At 58.8% G+C, this 22219-nt stretch overlaps 1 protein-coding gene across 5 annotated transcripts; it reads right to left on the reverse strand.

The window, feature by feature from the left end:
• Positions 1-4617: 4617 nt before the first annotated feature.
• TBKBP1 (TBK1 binding protein 1) lies at positions 4618-22219 on the reverse strand. 5 transcript variants are annotated; one of them, XM_079903782.1, is made up of 10 exons: positions 22180-22219; positions 19982-20241; positions 19450-19572; positions 19111-19215; positions 17905-18085; positions 17121-17293; positions 16862-16923; positions 8303-8421; positions 7350-8086; positions 4618-6292 (listed from the first exon to the last, which is right to left on the reverse strand). In XM_079903782.1, the coding sequence occupies exons 2-10, from the start codon at positions 20204-20206 to the stop codon at positions 6164-6166; spliced, it is 1854 nt and encodes a 617-aa protein (XP_079759908.1). In that variant the 5' UTR covers positions 20207-20241; positions 22180-22219; the 3' UTR covers positions 4618-6163. The 5 variants fall into 5 exon arrangements, with proteins under 5 accessions (XP_079759908.1, XP_079759909.1, XP_079759906.1 ...); XM_079903783.1 differs by lacking the exon at positions 22180-22219 and adding an exon at positions 20643-21110; XM_079903780.1 differs by lacking the exon at positions 22180-22219 and having other exon boundaries at positions 19111-19209; positions 19982-21110.

Here is a 22219-nt window from a genome sequence, read left to right on the forward strand (position 1 = left end):
CTACTGCAGCCGTGCCCAGCACCTTCTTCCCATCTCAGCCAACCTTTGCTCCTTCAGATGAAGCTGAGCTCTCAGGCAGTGAACAGCCAAGCTCCAAAAACGAAAACAAAAGTCTCCCCTCGTCCCCAGCGCTCTCTACACACTCTGCCCGCCCCCTGCCCCAGCTACCACAGAAACCCGCAGGGCATTGGAGCCTTCATCCCAAAATGAGTCAGGGCCCCTCAGAAGGGTTGAGCTGGGGCACAGGAATTTCCCTTCATGCCAAGCAAGGCTCTACTTCACACTGACCTCTGTCCAGCCTCCTTGGCCCAAAGGGGCAAGATGGGCTTCCACCCGGAGGGGCTGGACCTCCTGTGGGCTAACCCAGCTGGCCCTGGAAGCAGCCTCTGCCCTGGTCTCTTTTAACACCAAATTCCCTCCCTGTTTGGTGCCAGAGGGGGATCCATGCTGAGTGCCTAAGTATGGAGCTGGGGACAAGAAGTGCTCAGGCCCCCCGAGCCGTACTCGGTGCCTGTCTCACCCTGTGCCCCATGGTACCCTCCACATTTTCATTCCAAGGCAGTCATGGAAATAGAAGCTTCTCCCTAGGGGGGAGGGGGGGACCCAGGGGACCCTCAGGCGGGTGCCAAGAAGCCAGTTGCAAATCTCCAAGCTCTTTCTCCTCCTGCTCTCAAGAGAGCAAGATTTTCCCAATGAGGAGGGAAGTGCTGGGGGGGGGGGGCGGGGTCTCAGGGCCAGTGAAGATGGCTGACCGGGGAGAGTGGAGGCAGAGGGGGGGTCCCGCTGACCCTGTGGAAGCTGCCATACTCCCCCCACCCTGCCCCCTGCACTGCATATATTCTCTCCCTCCAAAATAGCATCTCTGGAGGGGAGTGGGGGAAGTTCTCAGCTCATCCTTCGCTCCTCCCCACAGCGTGTTCACAGCTCTCTCGGCTGTCTCTCGCGACCTGGTTTCCCTGCCAGGTCCTTCTGCTCTGCCTCCACCCTCACCGTTGGCTCGTCCGGGTCCCAGGACCCTCCGGCAGAGGGTCCCATCTCCCTCTCCTCAGCCCATCACACTCGCTGCCTCCCGCCTCCAAGCCTTGGCTGCCACATCATTCCCTGCCCTCTTTGGGATAGAAGTAAATTCAGTGCATATAAATCGAGCACCAAATGTGGTGCTGGGGGTCGGTGCGGTAGTCCCTGGGGCAGAGGAAACATACGTCAGAATGGAACAGTCCTGGTCCTTTTCTCCAAGGATCTTACAGGGCAGAGACCTGACATCTAGCAATACCTCCGATGGACAGAGTCCTCTTCCAGTGGAGCTGGGAGTCCCCTTTCCCTCCCACCCCGCAGCCCTAGGGCCGGGGTCTCACACTGGACCCTGGTCCACCTCGCACCATTTCTAGAATCTACTCATAAGCTCCCCTGCTATTGTTTGGATTATTTCTCATGCAGAATGTTCTCTTGAGCAGCTCCCAGGTTGGCAGGCGCTGTTTGGGCCCTGCCCTGGGAAATGCCTAGTCTGAAGGGGGAGGCAGGAGGGTCTGGAGAGAACAACTCCCCAGCTGGGCAGAGCTGGGGTCAGCGAAGGTGTGAGGGGGGCTCCAAGGAGAGGGTTCCCAGAGGAAGGAAGGGTGGGTGGAATAGGCTCCCAGGAAGGAAAGGGGCAGGGCTGGGGGGTCTGGGGCCAAGGGAAGTGGGAGGCTGGGATGGGGTGTCTGGAGCAGCAGTAGGTGCATTTCCCTAACCAGGGGCCGGCTGTGGGGCTGCCCTCTTGCCCTCAGCACCGGGAGCTTGGAGGCAAGGAAAGAGAACCTCAGAGGCCCCCTCAGGGAATCACCTCCCCCTTTGTTATTTCGGGCTCCATTTTCTTGGTCCAGAAGGGTGTCAGCGGTAATGCAAATTAGGTGTTGGAGGTGCTGCCTACACCCATCCTGTCCCCCTCCCAGCCTCTGCCCTCCCTCCCTGCAGGCCGGCACACACAGCAGACTGGAACATCTGCGAGGCGCGCCCGGTGCCTTTGCCCTTGGCTGAGATGGCATGGAGGGTGGGCGACACTGCGGGTTCTCGGGGGGCCTCTGTCTCTGCCATGAGGACAGGGCAGCCACAAAGAGGGCCTTCGGCGATGCCCAGGCCTTCCCCCACCCCATCTCCCTTCTGCCCTCAGCCCTGCCAGGCCCCCCTGGGTCGTGAACATCTGCATAGACCGTCAATGCCTCAAACCAGAGCCTCCCCTCCAGGCTGCCGATGGGAGGGACACAGCCTGGAGCCTTCTCCACAGCACCCCCTCCATCAGGTCCTCTTCAGATGTCAGTTAGATTTCAGAAGGCACTTAGGCCACTGCGGGGTACAGCTCCGAGTGGCAGGAATGTCTCTGGAGTGTGTCAACATAGAGAAATCAGAGGAAGGGCAGGAATGGGAGCAGGTGCTGCAGGACCACTTCCCCCCATGTGTGGTCTCTGCCCAGACTCCTGGTTCCACCCCTTCCCAGGTAGGACTCCCTTGACCTGGACGGTTCATCCTTGTGTCTAACCTCCATTCTTCCTGCAAGTAGCCAAAGTGGCTCTGTTCGTGCCCTTGCTAAGGAAGAAATGTGACTGGGGGCGCAGTCCTGCTCCCCCGGCCCTATAAAGATATCACCGACTGAAACCCCACCCTCCCTGATCTTCATTAGTCCTAATCAGCGGGGTGTGGTGTTTCTCATTAACACGGCTGACTCACCCACACACCCTCCCGTTTGCTAGCTGTCAGCTTCCCACCCCTCCACTCCCCCCCAGCGCGTGCGTGCACACACACACACACACACACACCCCACCACCACCATCACCATCACCACTACAGTTTCTGAAAGGAGCTCTTGCTCTCCTCAGCTGATTGCCTGGCACAGCCTCTACGGGGACCCAGGAGAGGGGCAGGGGTCGCCACGGCCTGGTAGCTCTGCCTGTGAAATCAGAGATGAGGCAGGGAGGCCTGAGGGGTAGCTGGTGGTTGAAGGAGAGACAGAGGGCAGTGGGGCCGGAGCTGGGATGTTGGGTGTTGGCCTTTCACCGGGCACTCGGGGATGAGCTCATGGACAGCTTGGTGTCTGTGAATCCCCCCACACCGCCAGCCGTCCAGCTCTGGGTCTGTGCTGATGACAGTGAATGGGTTCTTGGGTGTCTCCTCCAGCCTTAGCAGGATCTTCCCCCCACTTTGCTCCTGCGCAAGTTCTCCCGCCCTCCTCACCCTTCCAGGAGCTTAGAGATCCAGACCCCTCTGCCCCACGCTCTCTCAGGCCCTGGTGTTCCTCAATCACTCCCACAGAGTCCTTCCATCTGATCACAGCCCTGGTTGGGAAGAGGAGGATGAGTGTTGGCTGGGCTCCCCAGCCCCTCCTCCAGCCCCCCCACCCCTGATGTCTTCTCTTCTGGGCAGGCATTAAGTTAAAGGCTGTGGTTCTGGAGGACCTGGGCTGCGGAAACACTAGCTTTTTCTCCCTTCCTCCCCTTCCCTCCCAGCTCCACCCAGCTTCCCACCTTACACCTGAGCCCTTTCCCGGGTCCCCAGAAATCAAGGAGACAAGCTGCCAGAATCTGCACCCTATGTTGCCATGCTCCCCTCACCCTGGTGACAGGGGAAATGTCCAGGTTGCAGGATACCTGGGTGCCCTCCCCCCTCAAACGCGCTCAAGGACCAGATGTGGTTACTCAGGTCACGCCCCCTCCTGTAGCTCACTCCCAGGTCATCCTTTGCACTTTTTATCTATGGCTAGGATTTCTCTTGGCTTTGTGTCTCTTTACCATCCCTAATTTACTAATGCCCTTCTAGCAAATGCTTCCAGAGAGCCAAACAAACCCAGACCCAGAAACCTGGGTGCTACCTTCCTCCATGGGAATTCACGGAGGTGGGAAAAAACCAGGGGAACCCATGTGCCAGAGGTCCCGGAAGTTTCTTTCCCAGAGCTTGTGAGAAACCATGTCCCATAGGGATGTCTGTTCTCACCTTCCCTGGCACTCAGGACTCAGCTGCAGATGGAATCCAGGTTGGATAAACTTTTAGAGGCCAGCTATAGTTGCCAACTGCAACAGAAGAGCAGGGGAGACTGGGACATCTCCCCATGGGGGTCTGCACCTTGGCACTAAATGGAAAGGGATGTTAGCCGTGGGTATGGAGCTGAGCCTTGGGCCTTCAATGAGCAACTGCCCCTGCCTTTTGTTTTTAAGTGAATCCTTGGCCAAAAGGGTCACGTGGAAATGAAAGGCAACCAGTGTTGATGAATAAGTAACTCAGGCCCTTTCTGCAGGCAAGAGGGCACAGCCCCAGCTGGGGCAGAAGTCATGGGTTCACGACCTGCCTCTGACCTCCCAGGCTATGGGACTTTTCAAGGCAGCTGCTGAGCCTGGAGCCCAGCCCCTCCCTGCTCTCTGACCCATAAGGACATAGATCCAAATGTTCCCTCCTCTTTGAGGCGCCAGTCTGGTTCACGGCACAAGAAATCATTTGATGAAAAAATCCTGCTACTGATAAATGAATCCCCAGGCTACAGAACTTCTACCTGCCAGACCTGCTGGAAGGGAAAATTCATGAGTCCCTGACATCTGCTCAGGGCTGGTCACAAAGACACCCTCTGCTGCTCCCTACCTGGTCCAAATAAAGTCCACGTCAAAGGTCACCTGTAGCCACTCACATGCCTGCATCTCCAGAATCACCTTGGAACATGGGTGCCCCGTGCATCCCCTACTTGCCCAATGCCCATCCTCCCATGGTTGTGGTTACCTGAGACAGTTTCCTAGACCTTCCGCTACAAGGGTTTCCTCCCCACCACAGCCACAGAGGGAACAGATCAAGCGCAGATGGAACAGGTAAGTTTTATTTGGACTTCCAACTTGTTCAGAGAGCTCGGGGCCCCACTCCCCTCTCCAGTCCCCCTTCCCCATTCCCCCTCCCTAGGGGGACACTCAAGGTACAAGGCCATGTGTCTCTGGAGTCCTCAGCCCCTTCCCTGCCCCACACACCCCCTCACTCCCCTGCACTGAGGAGGGGGGGAGGGATGTGAGGAGGTGGGGGACCTGGAAGAGTTGGATCAGAAAGGTACATGCACTGACAGTGGCGTCCACTGCCTGCACCGGGCTGGGACCCGGGAGGGGCTTGCAGTGGAGGGGGGCGGACTCATCGTGGGGCGGCAGGCTCTTGCCATAGCAAGCTCCACACCTCAGCCCTGGGGACCCCCTGGCCTCCTGCTTACCCGTCCTTCTGAGGGTTCGACTCTGAGGTAGATTTCACAGAGGGAATGTGGGGCTCTGGGGTGTGGGAAGGGGGTTAGCTCTTTTGAAGTTGATCTCCACAGCACCCTGGGCCCATCCTCAGGTTCTGGATTGGGAGGCGTGGCTGATGACACCCACCCAGCTAACAGAGGCTGAGTCACACCCGGGCTCCAGGGCACCTGCGGTGTCGGGGCTTGAGTGGGGTCAGGGCGGAGGGAAGCATCTGCCTTAACAATCTGTGCCTCGGTGCTGGGGCTCCAGGAGGGGGGCGTAGGCCTGGGAGGCTGGCACAGATAGTTCCCTAGCCTGACGGTCATGGTGCCTCAGGGCAGCCTCTTTAGGCTGGATGCTCCCAGTCCTCCAGGGTCCTCCCTCTCCTCTCCAGGGTGGGCAGAGGGGGAGAACAGGGTTGGCCTGCAGGGAACGGCGAGTCCCGACCTGGCCATGGGATGGAGGAACTGGCGTCAGTGTGCAGGGGAGGCTCTGAGACCCCACAGGGAGGCATTCCCTGGACAGAGCACAGCCTGAGAAAGACGGACATCTGGGGAGGTGCTAGGGGAGCTCCTGGAGTCTTTTGATACCCTCCCCTCCCCCAGGCCCAAGCACTAGACACCTTCTTGGATCCAACCGTTTGAAAACAGAAAGGCAGAGGGAGAGGCTGGGTGGGATATGCCCCTTCCCACCCCAGCCCTGATCCCCACCTCCCCAGCAGAAGCCAGGGAGCTGGGGAGAGCCTCAGCTGACCTGGGAAAAGCCAGGGCTGAGTGGTGCCTGGACCAGGGAAGATGGTGCACACGTTGACTCGATAGCTAGTGGAGGTATCTGGGGGTCGCAAGGGGCAGGGGCCCCCTACGAGATTCATGCAGCATTCAAAGTGAGTGAGAGTTTGGGGGTGATGGGAGAAGGTGAAGAAACAGCCAGTGGGTGGGGGAGGCACCCTAGATCTTGCTGTTCTCCAGGTGAGAGTCAATGTGTTTGATGAGGGCATCATCGGGGTACCCGACAGGGAAACCCAGTTGGCAGAGGGGGCAGCTGCGGATATCAGAGCCCACTGTCTCCATCAGCAGCTGTGGGGAGAGAAGGGAGTCATTTATGGTCCACAATCCTCCCTCATGGTCCCCACATCCCAACCTGCCCTTCCCTGGGACCTGAGGCAGGGATGGCTGCAGCATGCAGAAGGCATCTGGGCACCCCTTCTCCTGTACCACCCCCTTCCTCCCCCTCCCTGGCCACCTTCTACCAGTTCATCACCCACTGCCCCGACCCCCGGGCATAGTGTCCCCAGGAGGTGTGAATGGGGAGGTGGGTATGCTCAGCCCCCCAAGGCATCTGCGGTAATGAGGGAAGCCAAGACCCAGATACGCCCTCAGACTGACTAAGACACAGCTCTCAGATAACTCAAAGCAGTGGATAATCCTAAACAATGTACAACCCCAAAATAATTTTCTGTCTGGCTTTGGAATATATTTTGGTCCTTTCAGGTGGCAAGAGTTGGCTCTGACATCCAGGAAACTCATTATTTCAGTGAAACGATACAGCCGTGAGATAGGGCTGTCTTCTAGGACAGACAGAAAGGGGCAGGGGCTCTGAGGCCTGATGGACAGAACTGGATGAGCAGGCCTGTCCCTGTCCGGAACCAAGACCCATGGCATCAGCATAGCCTCCGTCACCAAGTAACAGCAGATGTTTACTACTGAGCCAGGCACTGTGCAAGAGTGCTTTGGGCTCACTGCCTCCCTCTTAAGAACTCTCTAATGGAATTAGATAATAAATCATTGACCTCATTTTTGCAGATGAGAAAACTGAAGGCCAAGAAGATAAGTAACTTGCCGGAGGTCCCAAAGCTACTAAGTGGTGGAATCCAGAATCAAAGCCAGGACTGTCACTCTAAAGACCCGGGCCTTTAACCGTGAAACTGAACAAGTTTTAATGGTGCGGGCCCCAATTCATGCCAACAAAAGGCCACTGGAGAGAGAGGGGTTGCTGCGCCCCGGGAAGGGGGCGGTAACAAAGGAAGGGAGCCCCGCCCATCAATCAGGCGTGAAGAGGGCGGCGGGCCCCCACCCCGCGGCCCCCCACCCCCCGCCGGGTCTGAGGCACGTGCCCGTGCACGTGCCCACTCACGTTGATGGACGGCCAGGACTGCGCGTGCTCGGCGTGGGTGTAGGCGGTGGCGGCGGGCGACTCCGGGATGGGGAAGCCAGCGCAGAACGAGGCGCAGCGGATGGCGCCAGCCTCCGGGCTGGGCGGGCTGGGCGGGCTGGCGGGCACGGCCCACTCCTCCTCCTCCGACGGCTGCTTCTCGAAGCGCAGGCGGATGCCCTCGAAGGCGCGCCGTGGGCTGAGGGGCCGGCCGGGGCCGTAGAGCTCGCTGCCGTAGGCCCGCGGCTTGGGCAGCGTGGCCGCCTCGGCCTGCAGCCAGGGCGGGGAGGCGCCCGCGTAGCCCGCGCCCTCCGCCATCTCCGAGTAGCTGCGCCGGCCCTGGAAGCCGGCCTTCACGTGGTGGCTGGGCGGCTTGGCGTAGGCTCGCTCGCCCAGTGTCCTCTCCCCGGGCGGCGGGGGTGGTGGGGGCCGGGGCTGCGGGGCCGGGCAGGCGGGAGGCCCTGGGGAGCGGCACTGCGGGCTGGGGGACTGGCATGGCGGCGGCACCGGCGAGCGGCGCTGCGGGACGGGCGACGGGCAGGAGGGCGAGGCCGGCGAGCGGCGCTGCTGGGGCGAAGGGCAGGGGGGCCCGGGAGAGCGGCGCTGGGGGACGGGGGACTGGCACGGGGGGCAAGGGGGCGCCGCTCGGGCCGGCGGGGAGTGCGAGGGACACTGGGGGGCCGGGGAGTGGCGCTGCGACAGCGGCGAGTGCCTCTGGCCTAGAAGAGAAGGGGGACAGTGGTGGGGAGAGAAGATGTCAGAACTGGGGAAACAGGGCCTTGCCGGCGACCAGTGCCCACCCACTCTCCGAACGGGAGTGGAAAAGGCCTGGGCACGGGGGAAGGAAGTGAAGGGTGGTCCCCGGACGCAGGACGGTGGCCATAGCTATCCCCTCCTTCCGGGTCCAGCTCCAGGCCTCCCCTGCCCCATCTCACCGCCACTCCGAGCCTGCTCCTGCAGCAGAGTCCTCAGGATCCTCCCCTGCAGGGAACTCAACTCCCGAAGCCGGCCCAGCTCCTCTGTCAGCTCCGTGTAAGCCAGCGCCAAATTCACCCTGAAGGACACCCAGTCACCCAGGTCAAGGCTTGACCCCAGCCTGCCCTGACCCTGAGGTCAGAGGGCAGGGAGTGGGGGAGAGGAGAAGGGAAATGGGTTCACTGCCACAGCTGTGGAGAACTGCCTCTGCCCCACATCTGGCCCTCCCCTCCCCTCCCAGGCCCTCCTAGCCCCGCTGCAGAAATTCTCTTGGGCTTTGAGGGCCACCTCAAACGGAACTTCTTCCAGGGACCCCTCCCCCGACCCCGAGCCTTACCTTGGTTTAGGGCAGTGGTTCCCAGACTATGGGCTGGGGATAGAGAGCTCAGTGATATCAAGGGATCCCTGAGATTGTGTATTCACTGAGCCTTGTCTGTGGCCTGAACACACCTCATACAGGTATGTGTGAATGTTTTTCTAATCTGTGCAGAAGCTGTGGTGACAAATAAAACACAGATTCATCAAAAAGCTGCACTGAATTTATAGTAGGTTTTGTCCCTGTGAATTTTCTCAAAGAGCTCATGGTAATAGTTTAAGTGCAATCTGTGTATTGGGGGCAGGGGCTGCCTGAGGAGTCCTCACCTTTGAAAGATCAGGGATCACTGCTGCACAGCCTATGAAGAGCTCCATTCCATAAGTGAAGACATGGCCTTCTAGCTTGGCAGAGGTGCCAACTGATAAACTTGAACCCAAGTCTGCCTATTTCCAGGTCCACTGCTCTTGCTTCCACCTCAAAGCTGCCTCTGAGCTCGATTCAGCCTTGCAACTCCCAGGATCATCAGGGAACCCTTTACATGGAGCTGTTGTGCACTGAACACCTCCAGGGGGCGCCACTCACATTAAGCACCTAACAAAAGTTGCCTTGTTCTGGAACTTCACTGGGAGTTCCTCAAAGTTGCGGTCTATATCACTGTATTCGTATTCCCAGCATCTTGTCCAGGGTCTGGTACCCAGGAGCTGTTCAGTAAGTGAATATTGAATTGAGCCTCTCTATCCATTTTTCTCTCTTCCCTTTTTTTCCTCGCACTTCATGCTCAGGCCTCCTGGGCACCCACCCTCATGGAGCTGGAACAGACTTAGCAAAGACTTCAACCACTTCCTTTTCTCTTCCTTTTTCTTTGGGTCCCTGTGACCCAGAATCACTGAAGGTTATCATTCTCAACACTGCCCCTCCCCTCTCTCCCACCCCAGCCTGCACACCTCCAGGGAGCCTGTCTTGATGTCACATGAGGCTCTGCCATGGCCTTGGGTCACTGCTTTCATCTCTGATCTGGGGTTGGACCAATCCTGGGAAGCAGGGGATTTTGTTTCCTCAGATCTTGCCTCCTCAATCCAGAAGGGACTCTGGAACTTTGTGGAAGTTGGAGCTGGAGGGAAGTGGCAGGCAGAGGCTTGGCCAGTCCAGAGGGATTTCCTCACAGGGGAGGCCCTATTGCCCCAGTAGCTGAAGGGCCCTGGGCAGCAAGGAGAGGAGGGTGGAGGCAGTTCTCCAGACCCTGGGGGCCCTGTCCTCATCCCATGGTAATGGACGTGTGAGAGAGGATGTATGTGAATGGGAGGGAATGAAGGGAGGTGTGAGACCACTGTGATGGGTGTGAGGAACAGGGTGAGAGAGAGAGTGTGTGTGTGTGACCCCGGAGAAAAGGAGGGGAAGTCATGAGGTTAGGGCTTCAGAGGGCAGGAAAAGCCGAGGTGCAGAGGGTAGATGATGACTGAACTCCCTCGCTCTCTACTCACTGGCGGGCTCTCTCGCGCCAATCCTGGGGCAGAGCTGGGTGGAAGGGGGAGCCCCTCCCACAACAAAGCTATTTTTAACCCATTTGGACCAAAGCCAAATTCTTGCAAACAGGCTGGGATTCTGGGGGACAAGCCCACTTCTAAAGGCGGGAGAGTGCCCTCTACCAGTCTGATGGTGGACAGGGATGGACAGGAGCAGAGAGGAGGGAGTCCTTTTGGGAGCCCTGACCAAGGTGCTGCAGCCTCTATCCCACCACATCTCAGCCGTCGTGTGTCCTATGTTCCCCCACGCTCTTCCTCAGCATGGGGAGAAATGGCATTGCCTTCATCAGACTGGGAGGCCAGTCTGTGTCCCACATTAAATTGGGGACTTCCCAGCAGGAGGCTCCCCTCTTCAAACCGAGGGAATCTGAGGGCAGGAGCTGCGTCTCCCCCGCTCAGACTGGGGGCTTTTGGAGGACTGTGCTAGCCCCTCAGGGGTGGGGGCAGGGGGGTGCCCAGCCCTGGGCAGGGCCCTGATGGAACATCCTCTCTGACCGAGCAACCACAGTTTCTCTCCCTGTCCGCCTTCACTGCTGTATCTCAGGTGACAGATACAGGCTGTCGCCTTCACACCCTGCCTTAGCGATCTCACCTGCCACACTCAGTTGCCAAGCTCCATCTCTCCCCGCTTGCCTTCTTCCCCATATCAGGAGCTACCCCAGTTTCCACCGCCCAGCTCCTGGCACCCTCCTCGCAGCAAAACAGGGCAAGAGGAAATGGAACGGAGAAGGCCCTGGCCCAAAATGCCCAGCCCCTCTTCCAGCTCTGACCCTGTGTCCTCCTGGAGCTCCAGGCAGCCCTTGCAATGACCTCTGAGACCCCGGGCAAGGTGGGGGGACCTGACCTCCTGATGCCCCATGGCCCTGTGGGACCTCCCCCTTCATTGGGCGTCTCTCTCTCTTCCCACCTCAAGATGCTCAGGCCCAGGCTACTAAATGCTCTAACAACCCAAATGACTCCCATTAGAAAACACTGCCAATTCAGTGGAAAAAAATCTCACTTCACAACACAACCAAGAGTCGCACACGTGCACCTGAATACACATTCCACTTCCTGGCTTCCTGGCCCACACCTGAGTGCTATTTTCCACCATCACAGCTGTCTGGGAAGGATGGGTCAGGTGAACGGCAGCAGACGGCTGCATTTGGGTGCTTCTTCATTGCTTAAATTATGGGGGAAAATCCTGTCTGAGTCTCTCAGAACTTGGGAAGGACTCAGGGAGAAAAGAGTCATAAATAATCTGTATGAGCCCTTATGGGCCAGGCATTGTGCTAAGAATTTAATCTTCACAACAACCCTACAGTGTGACCACTCTTATTATCTCCATCCGAACAGATGAGAAAACTGAAGCTTACAGAGGTTAAGTCACTTGACCAAAGCCATAAAGCCCAGTAATAGTGGAGTTGCTGGAATGGGAGCTCCCGTCTCCTGGACTCCAAAGTTGAGGCTACTGACCACTAAGCTATCTACTGCCTTCCAAAAGGATCAGGGAACGGGGGAAAGGAGAGGTGGGAAGGCAGCAGAGGGAAAGATGAGGAGGAGGAGGAAGAGGCTGGGGACCTGCAAAGTGGCCTGGGAGCCCTGAGCATCACCAGCCCTGCCCTGGGAGGGGAGAGGAAGGCGCTAGACACGTGTGGAAGTGGAAGGACAGAGTTTATATTAAGAGGCCGGGTCAAGGTCACAGAGCAGTGGTGGCACAGAGCAGGGATGCAAACAGGCTCTTGGCACCTCAGCCTGCTGCGCTGGCACCTTCGGAAGAGCCACAGTGCAAATGGCAGCATTGGCAGGAAAGAGGGCTCCCACCACTGCAAACCTTTCCACCCTTTGTTGACTTATCCTTTCATTCATTCTTTCCATGAATAATTGAGGGGGCTCAAAAATTCATCTGGAAACAATCATCTTCACTGTTATTGACAAAGCAACTGAGATGAGAAAGGTTAGAGACCTAAGCGTCTGCCTCTGTAAAAGGCCTCTTTCTGCCCCAAACCAGCTGGGAGACACGTCCGAGTGCAGTGTCTTCCCCAGGGAGGTTCACTTGGGTGCCCTGTGCCGCGCTGCAGCCTCTGTGAGGATGCGGATTTGGATGCAGACGCAGATGCGGCAGGGTCGAAATTCAGACCAGCACTGGGTCATGGGATTAGAACGAGGGATGGATGGGCTCAAGGTCAGGATTAAGGCTGGGGTCGGGGTCAGATTAGTTCATTTTCAGTCAGGATTGTAGATGGAGCTGGGGGCAGGATGAGGGATAGGGTTACAGGGAGGGATGGGATCAGTATTAGGGATACGACCGGGGTAAGGATCAGAGCTGGTCATGTGGTCAGAATCCCTGGCTGACAGAATCAGCAGGAAAACAGAAATCCAGCATCCCCACCCCCTCCATCCTTGCCCATAGCTGCCCCCTGCTGCCCCCAGCCACCTCACCCCCGCGGGGGAATTGAGGGACCCAACTTTCCACCACCCACAGGCACACCCAGCATTAGTCTTCCCACCCGGCCCGACCCTCAGGGAGGGGACCACAGGCACCGGGCCGTGGAGGGACTTGAGGTTGTGGGCCGGGGGAGGAGGAAGTCGCATGCAACAACCCAGCGCTCCACCACTTCCTTTCAGGCGCCTTGAGCCCCTTCACTCTCCTCGGCCAGCTATGACTTGCGGTCCACAGAGCCCAGCTCTTCATGGCAGCCCCTGCCATGCTTCCAGCTCAGCCAGATGTTCTCTGTGTCTAGAAAGCCTCCTCAGATACAACCAAACCGAGAGGCTCACAGCAGGGCTAGGAACCAGGGTCCCCATTTCGGTTGGGGGGGCCCACACATCCCAGTTTGCCCAGGGCTGTCCTGGTTCACAGGAGTCACCTGGCATAATTATTAATAGGGCCCCCTTTCACTTTTAAAAATGATCAGGTTTAGTCAACAAATCATCTGGCTGCCCCTCATATAAGGACCTCCTACTTGGATAAGAATGTGAACCAGAAAAACACCACAAGGTACCGTCACCCCACCTGCTCAGGACCTGTTTGGAATTTGCACTTAACTTCTCTGATTACTTCTTTGTAACCTTGGTTTGCTCAGCTGTAAAAGGGGACAATACTGTCACATTTTGGTGAGAGACAAATGAGATTTTGTAGGTAAACTGCCTCGTAGAGTGTCTGCTGTGGATGAAGACTCAGGGAAGCACCTAGGAGACGGGTGGAGAAAGGGGGAAACCAGTTTTGATCCTTTTCTAGAGATACCAGCTCAGTGAGTTTGGTTTGAATGAGGGGAGGACGTGGAGTTCCCCATCGAGGGAGAGAGCGTGGGTAAGAGCTGCTCTCTGCCTCCCTGGCAGGGAAAGGGTCAGAGACAGTTCAAAGCCCACCAACCCCTCAGACCACAATTAGGTGGGCGTGGTGGGCCCCTACTTCAGAACCCCTCCCCACCCTTGGGGAGCCCCGAGGCTGCAAGTGCTCAGGGCTTAATTCCTGTGGGCCGGGTACCCAGGCTGAAGGAAATTTGAAAGAAAGGAAGTAGGGAGGGTGAGAAGCGTGAAGGGGGAGGCCCTGGGCCCGCTGGTTCTGGGGCATGAGACTAAGCTCAGGGTACACGGGGGTCTCCGACTTCCGTCCTGACTCCCCCCCACAACTCTGCCCTTGACCTCCGTGCAGAGTTTCCATCCTCTCTCTCCGAGTTCACACTTCTCCCCCACCACTAACCGCAGCCCACGCAGAGGCTTGTGGGTGGAGAGAGGGGTGGGGGGTGGGCGGAAAAGCACCCAGGCTACAACACTGAGCCCCCCACGTTGGGGAGAAAGGCCTCTAGTCCCCCCCCATCACTCATACTGAATCCCCATCTTCTCACAGGGTGCTCCCCTCATGGATGAACCCCCTCCCTCACTGGCCCTCATTCCCCTGACGGAGCCCCCTCAAGGAGCCCCCTCTCCACAATCTCCCTTCCACCCTCAGCGCTGGCCACACCCTCAGGAAGGCCGCACTCAGGACCTGTGACCCCGAGTGGGGCCCAGAGGGAAGGAGGCCATGGGTTCTGCACCTCTCACTTGGCTGGGACCCTCCTGGGGTCCTCAGCTCCCTGCACATTCTCAGGAGCAGGTGGTCTCCACTCCTACCTCCTCCTTCATTATTGCCTTTGGCCCGCGAGTCACCCTCAGCGGCTCTTCCTCTGGGGCAATTCGTCCCCCTGGGCACCGACCACCAGATGCTGGGCTGACCGAACAGCAGGGAAATCTTGACCGGAGGTCAGACCTGGAGGGTGGCAGTCCGGTCTGGGTGCCCATTTTCAGAGGCACATTGATGACCTGGACCTGTGAGCCAGGGGCTGGGATGGGAGGGACTGGAAGCCTTGGGGCTGGGGCTGCGTCCCAGGACTGCCCCCTCAGCACCTGGGGGACTCACTGAGGGGAATTAATAGAGGCGGTGGCAGTACAAGTGAGGGCGTGTGAACAGCCAGGACTCCCACGGTGAAACTGGCCACCTGGAGGCATCCACACAGAGACGGGGGAGCACCTCTCGGGGGTACACAGGGTTCCCACAGAGGACTCGGCTGGACTCAGGAAGCTCTGTGGCTCCCTCTTTAGCCTTCACACCTCCATCTGGATAACCCACCCCTGCAATCCTCTCCTAGGAAGGTCCACATATAAAATTCCCACTAGCCTGGAGGCTTAGGCAGAAGTAGAAAGAAAAGGAGGGGCTGGTGGGGGGAAAGGAGCTGGAGTAGATGACTGAGGCCTCCTCAGGTGGGAGGACGGGGAGGGAGCACTCGGGAAGCGGCTTATTACCAAAAGGAGCTGAGTTTATAAGAAAATAAAACTACCGGGGGAGGGAGGACTTCCTCTGAGAATTAACTCTTGCCAAGCTGAGGCTATCCAGAGATGCTTGGCCTGAAAAGAAGTGTGAAGCTGGGCAGGCAGGGCCCAGCCGGCTCTACGGGTAGACGTCCAGGAGGCCCTGATGCAGAGCCCAAGCCATGGAGACCGAGGGGAGGAGCTGGAGGTCACCTCAGGTAGGAGCAGCCCCGGAGCAGAGCCCAGCTCCCTCTGGCCAAAGGGACAGGGTCGGGGCGGGTGGGGGTGCCTTGGGGTGCGAAGGAAAAGCGGCTGTCCGGGCCAGAATTAGTGGCGTAGACGATATGACCTCCAAAAGCATCTGCGGGAGGGGTTCTCTTCTACTCACTCGCTCACGTGGCCCCTTGGGACCCACCCCCCCTTTTCTGCCTCCCCCACATCACCTTCTGCCACTTCTCCCAGCAACGACGGACCTCTGAGGCCATGAGGGAAACCTGGGGCCAGATTAGGTGAAGTGGACAAAGCTAAGCCACTCGGCATCCCAAGAGGGGTCCCTGAGATTCGAAACCTGGCTGTTCGGACTCCAGCCAAAAAAAATCCTCTCTCTGGGTTCAACCAATTGAGGGAGGCTTCACTGCTGGTCTTCTAAGAGGGAGTAGGATTCAGTGAGCCATAAAGGGCCCCACGGTGTGACTTTAGGGGCAAGCTATGATTCTAGAGAGAGTGTGTGTGTGTGTGTGTGTGTGTGTGTGTGTGTGTGTGTGTGTGTGTGTGTGTGTGTGCGCGCGCGCTTTCCGGGTCTGGGTACACAGGCTAGGATGGACCCTGAGCCCCAGCCACAAGCTAGGGTGGACCCTCTCTGCAGAGGCCCCTAACAGCTGAGGGGTCCCGCCCATCAGTCCCACACACTGGGTTCTCACTCCCCAGCTATCACAGCCCCACCCAGGCCCTCACCCCAGGGTGCAGAGGGAGGTGAGAGGTACCCCCAACTGGCCAGAAGCCAGGAGGAAGGTGAGGAGGGAGCCTGCTGGGAGGAGGACCGGGGGTCCTGGGGCTGGGTGTGTGGTGTGGTGGAGGGTTAGCTCCTGCCCTTGCTGGGCCTCAGTCTTCCCCTCTGATGAAAGTAGGGAGTCTGTGCCACACGTCTCATCTTAGGGGAGAAGGCTTAGGCGGAAGGAGGTTTGTGCTCTGTTTCTCAGAAAGTGGGAGAGGACGAGTTCGGGTGCGGATGTGAAAGGCACCAGGCTCACTGCTGCCAGGCTGCGCTCACCCTCTCCCTGGCTGCCCAATGCTGCCCCGGAGGCCCCGCTACTAGGCTTCACCCTGACATAGCTCCCTCCCCACCTACTGCTGCCTCTCTTTAATGGCAGGATCCCCAAGAGACACCCCAGCATAATACGTTCTAATTCCCTGCATGCTGCTGTATGAACTCAAGGAAGTCCATCCTCTCCTAAGCCTCAGCTTTCTCTCTCCTGAGATAGGAGACGAGGCACCACAAATCCTAAAAGAGACCATCTCCTTCCTCCTTGTCAGGGAGGACAGGGTTAACCCAAGCGGCTGGGCCTTGTTACTGGGATAGAAAATGGGCTCCAGAGAGGCCCCCAAACTCACCAGGGGACACTGAACATAGCAGCAAAGCTTCTGAGAAAGTCTCTCTCAACACCTGACACCTCAAGAAGACACAGGCCTGGGTGCCAGAGGAAAGCAAAGGGTACCTCCCAGAACCTGAGCACCTCCAGAAGCTCGCCTTCTTCCTGTGAAGGGTGCAGAGCCACACAAGCAACCCGACAGCGTGGAAGAGAGATCCCCCAAACAGTGTGCAGGGGAGGAGAGAATCAAAGGGGGAACCTGGAAAATGCCATCCCCGGGGGTGCAGAGGTTAAGAGGAGGAGGATTACAGAGTGACTTACTGATCATCCCCAACTCTTTTCACCCACGCCATGTCGCGCTCTGACTGGTTGGAGGCCAGATCCTAAGGGAAAGATCGAGCAGTCAGACCCCAACCTCACCTTGCCTGAACTTCCCTTCTTTACCATTCCCAGGGCTGGTCTGTACTCAGTGAGGAAGTCTCAGATCTCTAAAGTCGTTTCCAGCAGCCCCCAGACCTTCAAGGAGCTCTGCAGGTGCCAGAGCAGGGACCCCAGGTCAGCGCCCCCCCCCCCTTTTTACCTGGGCCCGGGTCTCCTGCAGCTGCTTCAGCTCCCCCTGCAGCCGCTCACACTCAGCCTGGAGCTGCTCCTCCCGAAGCTGAGCCCCCCGGGCCTCTCCCTGGGCAGCCTCCAGAGCCTCTTCTAGCTGCCGCCGCTCCAGCTCACTCATACTCGGCGTGGGGCCTGGCCAGCCTGCCGGTAGAGGAAAGGACAATGTCAGGCTGGAACCAGCTGCCGGACACCCTCCACCCACTCCCAGATCAATACAAAGTGAAACGGGTGAGAACTGCAGCGTGAAGGATCCAAGAGAGACATCCAGAGGGTAGATATCCCAGGATGAGAGAGAGACCTCTACTGAGGGCAGAGGGGAACAGTGGGCTGAGCTGCTTTTTCTAATCTTTCTGGTGGCCAGGGGAGAAATAAGACGGGCTCTGGAACGGTTTCCCCAGCCAGACTCAAGTCTGAAAGCATCCTCAGGGGCCTCTCCTAATCACAACGGAAGACAGGCGGAGGGGACTCTGGGTGGGGCCGCCCTCTGCCGGCACATACAGGAATTGCATGGGAGAGCCTGGGAATGAAGGAGTTAAGGGTGGGGGGATGCCAGTGGGAGAAACTGGGGTAATAGTTGATGAGGTGACGGGACAGTTGGTAAGGAGGGATGAGGTGATTATGGGAGAAGTTTAAGACATTGTAACGGGGTGCTGACTACCAGTCTGAAACACTGGAGGTGTCCAATAGTGTTGAAATGGGGGGCTGGCTTGGGAACTTCAGAGTATGGAAATCAGGGGTGGCTGAGATCTCACCGTGACTCAAGCCAGATCCGCCTCTTAGTGCCAAGTAGTGCAGGTCCAGATCAGCACAGGGCGGGGCAGGGGCAGGTGGGGGGCTCAGGCTGGGGAAGGCTGCATCCCGGAGGCCTTGTTGCTGCCGCAGCTGCTGCTCCAAACCACAGATCTGCCGCAGGTGGGTCTCCACCAGGGCCCGCTATGGGGGGGAAACAAAGGGGTGAGGATCTGCATCAGGTCAGGGCACACCTGTGGGCCGCCCAAACCCAGAACTTCTCCATGTCTGGGTATCCATCACCCCCCTAAACTGAGCAGAGACCCCAGGTCACATATCCCAACTCCACTCTCCAAGTGGCCATGAGTCTCCTCTCCCAGCAACTGCAATGCAGATGTTTCTGGCTACTGCCCCTTGCAAGGTCAGAGTTAATGCCTCTTCCTTGTCACTAACATGCAGACACACTTATAAGAACACTCAGCCTCCTGTCCAGACACCACCACACCCTCAGGAGCATAATAATTTCCATTTTCATATGTCACTTAACCACTCTGGGCTTCACCTACCTCACCTATAACACGGAGCTAACCACACCTACCTCTTAAGTAAGTTTGTTACGAGGATTAGAATGAGTAAATATATCTAAAGAGATAAGAACGATGCCTGGCACAGTTAAGTGCCATTAAGTGTTTGTGATTGTTAAGTCAAAGCATTTTTTACACAAATGCCCAACAGCTCAGCAATGTTGTTATTTGCCCCACTTTTCACAGGCAGGACAGAGGCTAAGTGACTTGACCCAGCTCACAGCTAGGAGTCAGCAAGAGACCATGCCTCCTGATTCCAACACCTGCCCACCTGCTCACATGCATGGCTATACCCTGACTCAGAATCACACACAGGCCAAGGCCCATCCCAGCAGCCACGAACACTTTCAGGCACCTCTGCCCTCACCCACACAGCCTTCCAGCTCAGTGCTATAGGTGCAGGGTCAACGCAGCGTGAGCACCAACATACACACAGATTCACAGTGTTCTACAGGGCTACTCACAGTCACCTCCTGTCACTGCATGGCCAGGATGTACACAGAGTCACTCACAACCTGTATGATACAACCACTCACCAGGCCAAACGGGCACTCACTCACGGACAGACACGAACACGGTGGGGTGCATTCCACAAGCACACAGCCAAGGTCACACCCTCAAGCACCCGGGCTCCCTGGACCTCACCATCTCCCCCAGCTCCGTCTCCAGGTCACTCTTCTCCACGCAGAGCTTCTCGTAAGCCTGGATCATCTCCCCAAGCTGTTCTTCCTGCTCCTTATTCTTCTGCAACTGGACGGGGCCCGGAGGGGGTGGAGTGCAGCCAGAGTCAGGCCCATCTTGACTTGGGGGCAGAGCAGCACCCTGTGCCTCCCACCCCCACTCCCAGCACCCAGTGGAGGGGTAGGAGGAGCTGCAGCTGGTTCTAGGGAGGACCATGGCCATCTCTGATCAAGGAGATGGAAGGTCAGAGGCTGGGGAGGTTATCAGAAATGGACTGGAGCAAAGAGCTCAGGGAGGGCTCACCTCGTGCTGGAACTGGTTGAGCCGTTGCTGCAGGCTGACTTTCTCCACCTCCAGCAGGGAGCCATCCTTGATTTCATACAAAGAGAAGCCGTGCTCCTCTCCAAAGTCATTGATCAGTGGGTACTGCGGGTGGGGCAGGCCCTCAGAAGAGCTTCAGCCTTGCTGTGTCCCCATCCCACAACCTGCGTCAGAATCCTCGCCTCTCCCTCCCCACTCCAGTGGGATCTGTACATCCTGATTCCCATGGCCCTGTAGGCGTCTCCCACCAACCAGATCTTTTTTAGATCCAAGGTCCAGCATTCCAAAGCGGATCCCTCCTGATCCTTTCCTGATTGGTGCTGGGGTCTCCAGAGTTCCCATCCGTCCAGAGCAGCCACATCCCTCGTGAGGGATCCTCAAGTTCCCAAGAGTCTGTACCCTGACCCCTCTTTTGGATCCCTGGAATCTCTGCCGGATCCCCAGTTCCTGCCACCCAGCAGCCCCCTCCCCTGTCACACACACAGCCAGACCCCCGTCATCTCCAGGTTCTGACCTTAATCTCGTAGACTTTGAGGCGGCGGCGGAGGGTGGCATTCTCCCTCTCCAGGCCCCCCAGCCGCTCTTTGATGTCTCCGTAGGCCGTGATCAGGGCAAAGTGGGAGGCGGAGCACATGTCCCCCCCCAGCGAGGGGTCTCCAGGGGCATCCAGCCACACCTCACTGGGCCCCAGGGCCTCCTGGGTCAGGATGCTGATGTCATCCTCAAACATGGACTCCATGGCAAGGGCCTGGGCCACAGCCCGCCCTGGGCCTCCTGGGAGAGCAGGAGCAACGAGCAACGGTGGAGAGGGTGGCCCAGAGCTTGTCCCTAATACCCCTTGTCCTGGCCTGAGGAGCCCTGCGGCCAGCTGGGATGCAGCCTGGTCCTGCCCCCGTGTCTCATAGCCCCCTCCCAGACCCATCTTCTCTTCTCTGCTGCCTTTGGGGGAAGGAGCTAGGACCAGACGGAGGTGGCGGGGGTGGGGGTGGGGGGGTGGAGCAGTGACAAATAGGGACAAGTAAGTGAGGCCAGCAGCAGGGAAGGGCTCCTTCCGGAACCCAGGGAGAACTGTGGACAGGAGAGGGCTGCCTTCCCAGCACACAGGGCCCAGATGGGGACTGCCTTGACTCACTCCTCAGCCCCTTCTCCACCCCAGGCTTCACTTCCCCAAATACCTTTCTTCCAAGCTCCTCATGCCAGGCCTCTGGCACCCCTGGCTCCTCCCTAAGGAAGGCCCAGTGCTTCTGGGAGGGTCAGCCCCACCACTGACAGAACATCCTCTGCTGGGCCCCCGCCCAACTCCCCGGCTTCCTCCTCTAGGATCCCAGAGTTCAGGAAAAGGAAGTGCTTCCCCCACTCACACCAGGCCGGGCGGCTGTGGCAACCCTCCAGGCCCTCCACACCCCTGACCTGGGACCCACAGGAGGTCATCGGCTGAGTGTCTGAGGGTACACAGTGGGGAAGGGGGCTCTGGGAGAGAGCCCGGCGCAGGTGGAGAGGGCTGACAGAGAATTCTGAAGCCTGGCCTGTGTGCCTGAACAGAGGGAAATGGGGAGCCCTGAGAGGGGGCAGGAATGACTCAGGGCTCCCGAAAGAGTAGGCGAGGGGGTGCGTGTGTACTTTTCCTGGCCCTGTTTATGAATGTGTGTCTGTGGTTGGCATGTGTGGGGGGAATGTGTGTGTCTGTGAATGAGTGTAGGTGTATCACAGTCAATGAGTGCCTTAGCGGGGCTGCGGGCGGGCGGGGGGGGGGTCGGAGGGAGTGGGGAAGTGGCCAGGAGGCCGTGTGTGTTTGTGTGTGCACGCGTGCGTGAGCGTGTGTGAAGGGTGGGCACGTTCGGGGCCGTGTGTCACGTGAGGCACTATGGGAATGTCCGAGGTGTGTGCGCGCGCGCCAGAGCGTGTGTGCCCGTAGGAGAGGGGGCTCCCGAGGTGTGAGTTGAGGCAGTGGGGTCCGCGACATCCCAAAATCGGGCAGCAGGAGCCTGGGGTGAAGAGGGCCCAGGCCCAGGCCCCAACACTGCCCCGCCTTAAGTGCCAGGGAAACGCGTGTGACCGGGTCTGAGTAAGGAGTGTGTGCGCGCGTATTTGTACGGCTGGCCCCACCTTTAACCCTCTCCTCCCCAGGCCCATCCCCTCTCCCCAAACTCCGCTGTCCGCGCTCACCACACCCGCCCAGACCCCCGGCTGGCCGGCCACCTCGGGCCCAACTCCACTAGCCAGGGCTCTGGACCCTTAGCGGCCGCGACCAGTGTTCGATTCCTCTGCATCCCCCCCCTCGGCCCAGCGACCCCGCGCGAGAGCGACAGCAGGCGGATGGGGAGGGGGTGCCTCCTCGGCCCCGGGCCCCTTCTGCGGTCCCTTTAAGAGCCGCCCTTTAAACCCCTTTAGCTCGGCGGACAGAAACTGTCGCCCCTCCCCTCTCAGGGGCCGAGACCAGGCAGCCCCCTCCCCCACAGCCGGCCGAGCCCCGGGGCCCCAGTCCGCCGTTGCCGGGCCGGGGAAAGGGCTCCGGATGCGGTGCGGCCTGAGGAGCGGCGGAGGAGGGGGAAAGGGGGAATGCGGACTGCCGACGCCGGACCCTTCCCTCCCCGCCACCCTGGGCCAGCTGCGGGCCAACCTCCCGCCCCCTCCTCCGGTCCACCCCGCGACCCACTGGGGCCGGCCCTGGACGCCGTTCCCCTCCCCCCGCCCAGCCCAGCCGGGACTCACAGCTGCTGCGGGTTCCTGCTGGTAATCGCAGCTTACCCCC

Source organism: Stenella coeruleoalba (assembly GCF_951394435.1).
Source record: "Stenella coeruleoalba genome assembly, chromosome: 19".
In the NCBI taxonomy this organism is placed as follows: domain Eukaryota; kingdom Metazoa; phylum Chordata; class Mammalia; order Artiodactyla; family Delphinidae; genus Stenella; species Stenella coeruleoalba.

Bases quoted from the DNA above. Each gene is read 5' to 3' on its own strand.
- TBKBP1 (XM_079903780.1), bottom strand. From the start codon at position 20,389: ATGGGTCTGGGAGGGGGCTATGAGACACGGGGGCAGGACCAGGCTGCA. The intron at 18,086-19,110 runs GTGAGGTCCAGG...TCCCCCCCATAG, and splicing joins AGACGGAGCTGGGGGAGATG to CGGGCCCTGGTGGAGACCCA. The intron at 8,422-16,861 runs GTAAGTCACTCT...GGTGTCCTTCAG, and splicing joins AAAAGAGTTGGGGATGATCA to GGTGAATTTGGCGCTGGCTT.